General features: G+C 32.4%; 1 protein-coding gene across 1 annotated transcript; it reads left to right on the plus strand.

Annotated features, from left to right (window-relative positions):
* Positions 1-1,135: 1,135 nt before the first annotated feature.
* On the plus strand, positions 1,136-3,540 carry LOC146924825 (large ribosomal subunit protein eL20y-like). The gene is made up of 4 exons (XM_085709770.1): positions 1,136-1,192; positions 1,288-1,403; positions 1,492-1,555; positions 2,954-3,540. Exons 1-4 carry the CDS (start codon positions 1,178-1,180, stop codon positions 3,293-3,295), a joined length of 537 nt encoding a protein of 178 aa, XP_085565896.1. The 5' UTR covers positions 1,136-1,177; the 3' UTR covers positions 3,296-3,540.
* The last annotated feature ends 4,849 nt before the right edge of the window (positions 3,541-8,389 follow it).

Below are 8,389 nucleotides of genomic sequence, written 5' to 3' on the forward strand. Positions count from 1 at the left end.
TCCCTTTCTTCATTCAAAAGAATATGTAGACTTCGAACAAGTTAGGGAGTGAAACCGTGAAAGTGGAGTTTTGGACGAGTTCATTTGACAATGTCGATATAGTTAAGTTTTAATGTTTATGTCAGTTCGAATCTAGAATCTCGTATTTGTATTTGTGTTTTGTATGTGATTGGCGTTAAATTGGAACCGAAGTCCTTGAGGTTGAAGCATCAACTTTCAACTGTTTGTGATTGATGTCAAATTCGAACTGAGGGTCTTGATAAGTATCAACTTTCAACTAAGAAAAGCTCATGGGAAACAAGCCACGTTTGTATTTAAGTTTCGCGTATGATGGTGAAGACACGATATAGTCAATTTATTATATCTAACTTAAATTGTGTTTGATGTACGGGAAATAATAAAGTAAACCATTTTGTCATTTAATTATGATAATATAATGATATCTTGTATGCTATCATGTGTATATCGAACACATTATAGAATTAATGGTTATCATGTCTATCGTATCTTGTTTATAACCAACTTCATTTCATATCACATCTTTATCGTATATTGATCCTCAAATAGTAGTGTTAAAAAAATCATAATGAAATTTGCGAAACATAAGAAAAGAAAAAAAAAATTGATTTTTTCAAACATCTATAAAATATCTCTTGGTCAGTTTTTTACATGGCACTGTCACGTATGCAAAAAGAAAATGATAGAGTGTTTTGCTTCTTTTTTATTTGATAAGTTAATATTGTATAACATCATTTATTTGAGTTCTTTTTCTTTTCATTTTTTATAAAGAAAGAATTGTAGGATTATAATAATAAATGATGAGTAATTATTCAGGTTACTATGTAGACTATTGTTCTACTCTCCTTTGCACACCTTATGCTAGAGAGTAGTATTGTTTTCCTTGTGGTAATATATCTCATTTTTGATTGTTAAAAAAATAAAAATAATAAATGATGAGGATGATGATGATTATTCATTTTTCTTACCACACTTTTTACTTATGTGTCTCCTCCTTTAAAAACAAAGGTCTTCCGAATGGGCTTATGTTTAGAGGAAAACTGTGACCCGCTTCAAGTGGCCCATAACCATTAGGGTTTTAATACAAATACTGCTTCCATCTTCTTCATTCACCCTTGACGCAAAACTACAATCAGCGGCGTTCACGGTCATAGCAAAAATGGTTAACGCTAAGGTATGAATTTTCTTCATTTTTCATTCTTTTCCACCTTTTGAACTGATTTTATTTTGTGTGAATCGTAACACGGGTATGAACTTTTGTTGAAACAGTTTCACCAGTACCAGGTTGTTGGAAGAGCACTTCCCACCGAAAAGGATGAACATCCCAAGATTTATCGCATGAAGCTTTGGGCAACCAATGAGGTTCGTGCCAAATCCAAATTCTGGTAAGTTTCTAATTCATTATCAAATTCTAATGTATTAACTATTTAATATGATTAATAACTGTGTTTTTAATAATGTTAATTGTTGTAGGTATTTCTTGAGGAAGTTGAAGAAGGTTAAGAAAAGTAATGGACAAGTTTTGGCTATCAATGAGGTATGCACATTCATTTATCCTACCTGTTAATTGAAATTTGATAGAAGGGTTGTAGTTAAGCTAGATTTATACTTAGACTGTGTTTAGATTGGACTTTTAACCAGCTTATTTGTTTTTATTTACTTGCATAAGCGCTTATGAGGTATTTGTAGAGCTTAAGATAACAATTTATATGATATTTAAATGATTTTAGCTAATTTCAATTTGCATGTAAAAGCTTTTATTTGGTAAATACTTACCTTATAAGCACTTGTTTAACCAAACAGTCCCTTAAAACAGCTGTGGAGTTAATGTTAAGTTGGAATAGAAAAAATTAATGATAGGAGTATAATTTTGCACCCTGTGGAGAGGAGAAAGTTATTTCTTAGGGATATATTAGTATATTGTACAGTTGGATGAATTGAAAATGAGTTCTATGCGTAGAGAGACTCTCTTCGGTGTGAGTCTATTATGTACCATCCATTTACCTCCATTTATGAGAGAGACACAAACGATAGAGTGGACCCTCTAATGATATTCTGGTTGTGTCTATTTCTCTCATAAATAGAGTGTAGATAAATAGAGCCAACTTGAACTCATTTGGCGGGGATTTGATTTTGGGAATTTGTATATTATGTAATGTAATATCTGTCAGTTCTTGGAAGAAAATGTTTTTCTAATCCTTTTTGTTGTCTTTAGCAGAAAATAGTTTTGATTATGAGAAGTTGTTTATTATTTAATATCTGTCACTTTTTGAAAGAAAATGTTGTTTCCTCTTTGATGTCTATTGAAGAAGATAGTTTTCTTTGTAACCTTTCCCTAAGTCATGGTGGAATCTAGGTGTGTACGAGGTAGATAAATGGGTACAAATAAATTGTGATGCTTGAGAAAATTAAGTTTGGTGCGGATCTCCATTTTTTTTATTTGTTGCTTTTAAAGTTAAATAGCATTTTGTGTTCAATTTGAATCAAATTGATTTTAAGTAGATAGTACTTTGGTTGGTAAAGGGAAGGTGTTGCTCCGATTGCAAGTAGGGCTTGTTCTGTTGTGATTATTGCTGGGATAAAATTTGCTATGTTAACTTGTTGTGAAGTCACTTGCTAAATATTTGAGTGTAAGCTGTTTTGATTGAAGACTAATTATGTTGAAATCCAAACATAGGTAACCAGTTATGACAATACATCATTTTAGTTGATTTCTCCTTTAAATTGTATATTGTGACTAATATCATAGTTGAACTTGAAAATTATGCTCGTTTTTTTTATTGTATATTGTTTCAATTATTCGAAGAAAAGTAATGCTAATTGTTGTGAGAGAATTCTTGGAGTAGGATTTCCCTGTGTTTGCTTTAGCTATTACTTTACCTTCAATTTCCATCTTTTTGGACATAGGGGTTGATGCTACTTTTTTTTATTGCAGATCTTTGAGAAAAATCCTACCAAGATTAAGAACTATGGAATTTGGTTGCGTTATCAGAGTCGTACTGGTTATCACAATATGTACAAGGAATACCGTGATACTACTCTAAACGGCGCTGTGGAGACAATGTACAACGAGATGGCATCTCGTCATAGGGTCAGGTTTCCCTGCATTCAAATCATTAAGACTGCCACCATCCCGGCTAATCTGTGCAAAAGGGAGAGCACTAAGCAGTTTCACAATTCCAAAATCAAGTTCCCTCTGGTGTACAAGAAGATTAGGCCACCAACTAGGAGCCTAAAAACAACCTACAAAGCCAAGAAGCCCAACCTGTTTATGTGATTCAGTGAATCACATTTCGCTTCTCATATTGGGAGTTGCTTGATTGATCAGTTAGCACATTAAGAGCTTTCTGAAGATAATCTTGTTTTAAGAAACTTCATTATCAGCAAGACATATTGTGTTTTTCCTAGTTGTTGCTTACCGAGAATTTTGTTTTATCTTCTTGTTATGCAGTTATTTATTTTTCTCTTTATGATGTACTGGTACAAGCTTGATTTTGAATCTAGCGATCACTTTATTTCGAAGGAGGGTTTATAATTTTCTATTGTTTGTGCACTCTTATTGCTGGGAAAAAAGGAAGGTAATTCCAGATGCTCATAGCTAATGAGCTAGGTTTTGCGAAATGGGAAGAACAAAGTTGTGTTGGTAATTGTGTCCAGCCTTCTAGGTTGTTTATTGTATTGCTCATTCATTATTGTTTAGAGTTCGGACTGTTGTTTTTCCTGAACTTATTTTAAAAAATCAGTTCGTTTTCAAAACTGAATACAAGCAATGCATACTGAGTTAAAACAGTTTTCAAGAGTACAAATACACATTAAACAGTATCAGTTAAAATGGTCTCTAGAACATTTTATTTAGCGTCATACCTTCCTAGGTTCTTTAAGTTTCATGTTTGCTTCAGATAGATCCTTTAAGTTTCTAAGGTTTTGGACAAGTCCTTTTAAGTTTCGAGTTTGTTTTGGATAGGTCCTTTAAGTCATTTCTATCAACCGCCGTTAAGACAAATTTGATTTGTTGGGGAAAAAATTGATTTCAAGTGTCAAAGAGAACCACCTCACCCACTTAACGGACATATCAACTTTGGATTAATGGACATAACAACTTTGGCTTAACGGAGGTTGATAGAAAGGATCTATCCGAAACAAACTCAAACCTTAAAGGACCTATCTGAAACCTTAGAAACTGAAAGGACCTATCTGAAACAAGTTGATAGAAAGGATCTATCCGAAACAAACTCAAACCTTAAAGGACCTATCTGAAACCTTAGAAACTGAAAGGACCTATCTGAAACAAACGTGAAACTTAAAGACTCACGGAGGTATTTGGCCAATTTTTTTTAATAATGATGTTTGTAGTTACTTTCATCGGCTCATTTTAAATGTCACTTTGCATTTTTTTCTCTCTTTTAAATGTCACTTTGCATTTTTTCTCTCTTCCAAAATAATTGCCAATACCAATTAACTAGCAAATCCAATGTGATGATTAAAATGAGATGGAGGAAGTAACTACTAGCAAATCTTCATTGGTTGGTATTGAAGGTTGAGTTGAATTGTTGAAACCATATTTTTTTTTTTTAATGCGTAGGTCATAAAAACTTCCCTTCCTTTCCTCTTTCATCCGAATTATTTTTTAATTTTGTCATCATGTTTCTCCTTGTTAGTGCGTCCCAAACTGCATAAGATACTAGGAGAGTAGGCAGTTATGCAAGCAACAAAAACCAGAGCATTACAATGTTCATTGCCAGCTGCATAGTATGTGTATGTTTTGGCGATGGGTAAAATTTGAATGCATAATCCAACAAATTTTTATCAATTAAGTTAGCTGTGTCATTTGCATTGCTATTATCAGAAATCTCAATCCTCTAATGAATAACGAGTCAGGAAAGTGTATACCACTGCAACGTAATTTTAAATAAAACATCAGGAATTTCCATGTATGTTCTATTGGACGCATTAAGGAAATGAACATAGAAGCACAATTCACATAAGATTGTAATTTCGTTGTATTGATACATGAATGCAACAGTACAAACAATGACTATCCAAGTGATCAACAAGGGGAATTGTGGACTAAGGATAAGCACAACTACAAGTAATTGAGGCCATGACTAAGGATACCATTATATGAAAGGGAGAAGAGACTCTCTTTACACTTTTTCTTCCGATCATTGTCACCCTTTTATAGAAGATAAAGAGGATATTTTCTTCTTATCTTTTCAAAAACATGTTATTCACATTAATTGAGAATATGGTGGTGGAAAAAAGTTCTATGAATGTTACAAGAATTGAGATTCGAAGCTTGAAGACGTCGGCATCTCGAGGTATCGAGGAAAAATTAGGGGTATTGATGAGTAAGCAATAACTCCAAGCACTAGTTTTAAAATTCACAACCCATTTTTTTAAAAAAGAAAATACTTTACTACGTAAATTGTAAGATGAGGTGGAGATGTCGTGATCTTTTTTTCACCAAAGTGGCTTACGCCTTTTGAAAATGCTAACCTTTGGGTGACCGGTTGCATGGTTGGAAACTCTCCCCAATCTTTGGCATCCTCACAGGTCCAAACACAAAGTTTGACATAAAACACGAACTCAGACAAAAAGATAAAGCAACACAAAGTTTGGCATAAAAGTTAAAACGTGTACACATCCATAATTTTACAACAGTTTTCCTATCATGTGAAAATTTGTTGTACATGTTACACAAACCCATTTTATAATTAATAGTGAGAAACACCTAATATCTTAAATTCAACGTTAAAACAAAGGTCATGCTAACATGCGTTTTAAGAGCACATGTTAAGGTTTCCATAAAAAAACAAATATTTATTGTGTGAAATTAAATTTCAATATGTTGTGTACTAAATTTGCACAATTTCCAAGATATAATTTTCATCTTTGGTACCTAAGGGCACATATTAGCATTTTTCAAATATCAAATGAGTCTCAATATTAACTTTGTATCATTAATTTCAAATTTCCAACAAATAATTTATTTATTAAATCATAAATATTTAGTTTTTGAATTGTAAAATTGGCCAATTTCCTTTTGTTTATATTTGCTTGCCTATTAGAGGGGAACCACATTGTTTATCCTTGTGGAGTTTGTTGATTGAAAAGATTCGTAAGAAAATATCGGGTTGAAAAAGTAAAAAGCAATCTATGAATGATCGATTTGCACTCATAAATTCTATCTTATCGTCCTTCTAGTTTATTTTCTTTCATTCTTCTAGGCTCCCAAAAACAATAAATATTTTTTTTATATAGAATCTCTGTCTTGATTTATTTTTTGGGTGTATTTAGGAGAGGTGGTAGAAACTTTAGAAAGGTTTCGATGTAGTGGAAGGATTTATGTGCAATAGGGGATAGGGTGGAGGGAGGTGGTGATATCTGGTTTAAAGAAGGGGTAAGGTGGACTAAAGTGATGGAGATAATACTTCATGTTGGTGTGATCCTTGGTTGGTTGGAGGGTGTTTATAGACTCGATTTAGGTGCTTGTTTGATCTCTGTGTTGATAAAAATGTAATTGTAGCAAATATGAGGAGGTACGAGTGGAGGGTAGATAGACTAGAGCAGCGTTAGAGAAAGCGTTTTTTTTTTGTATAGGAGAAGGTTCAATTATAACAATGAATTACTTTGTTAGATAATATTGTTAGAGGAATTATGTGTTAACGTCTCATTTATACGACCAACAACTAATTTAATATTTTTTAATATATTTTTCTTGATTTTGATTTACGTATTCTTCACAATGTTATAAGATGTTGTATTAGTTATCCGATTTTGGTTGTACATATAGCTTAACTGATATTTTTATGTAGAGTAAATATGCAATTTCCCCCCTGAAATTGTAAGTTTCGTCAATTACCCCCTTGAAATTAACAAAACTTCAATTACCCCCCTAAAATTGCATAACATTAATCAATTTACCCCCTCTGTCAAATTTTTCTGTTAACTGTTTACGATTATGATCAAATACCCCCCCTGAAATTTTGCACTTATGTGCAAAATGCCCCTTGAACTTGAAAATTTATATTATTTTTTTATCATTGACTCAAAAGATATTAAAGGAGAACAATTAACAATTATTGATCATGTAAATCTTTATGGAATGTATGTTTATGCAGCTACTGGTCATATAAATTTTTATGGAAGGTATCTTACTCTCATGTGTTTTAAATATATACATATATAGAAGACTTTTTTTACACAAGTTGGTAATTATGTTAGAGTATGCAATCATAAAGTATACAAGTCTTTGATAATTGTGTGTCCATAAAGAAAATTCATAGGTTAATATCTGCAGAAGGAAGAAGAAACAAGGCTTAGGTTTGTGAATTTGCAACTTAATTAATGATATAATTTTTATAATGCAGGAAATGCCATATCTATTAGCTGCAGCATGTTAAATAGATTGTGTCACAGATCTTCTGCATGAAGCCGGTAGATCACAGTGTCCTACAAAGTTATGTGATAGATATCAATTTTTTGCTGCTATGACATTCTTTTCTTGGTTTATTTCAACGGCTTGATATCTTTTTAATGTTTGGTTTTTAGTTTTACCTTCTTTGTAAAAAAATTATCTTGCTCCTTGTTGATAAATATGAAATATGAATGAAAAGGTTGCACATGACAAAACCATTATTTCTTTAGCATATATTCATTCATGTTCTTGTGAATAGAATTTTGATGACAATAGGTACAATATACTACTTGAAGAACTGAATGTATGCTTTTTGGTAAGGAAAAAAATATAAAATTTTAAGTTTAGGAGGCATTTTGCACATAAGTGCAAAATTTCAGGGGGGTATTTGACTATAACCGTAAACAGTTAACAGAAAAATTGACGGAGGGGGTAAATTGATTAACATTATACAATTTCAGAGGAGTAACTAAAGTTTTATTAATTTTAAAGAAGTAATTGACGAAACTTACAATTGGATTTACGGAAAATACTTGTGTGGACCAGGGACCAAACCCAATTTCTTGGTCACAACCAAAGAAATGGGAGAGAAGAGAGAGAAGAGAGAAGAGAGAGAAAATGGAAAAAGTAAAAAAAGAAAGAAAAAACTATGTGTTTATGTGTGTGACCAAACCCAATTGTGTGGTCCTGGTCCACACAAGTCTTTCTCTTGGATTTACTCTTTTTATGTATGTCAAAGTTGCTGATGAATGGGTCTAATAATATAACTTATAGAAGACTCATATGACAGGTGGATTTACCTCCATATATTATTTATTTAAGTGACAGGTGGATTTGTCTGTGGTATATCCACTATGTAGTAGGAAGCCAAAGACAATGACTAGTTTTGGCTCAAAAACTCTGACCAGCGACTAGAGTTTTGTTTTACTACCCCAAATTTGGTGACAAAATGAG

Source organism: Medicago sativa, chromosome 5, assembly GCF_051527215.1.
Source record: "Medicago sativa cultivar Bolivia chromosome 5, Bolivia_mono, whole genome shotgun sequence".
Lineage (NCBI taxonomy): Eukaryota > Viridiplantae > Streptophyta > Magnoliopsida > Fabales > Fabaceae > Medicago > Medicago sativa.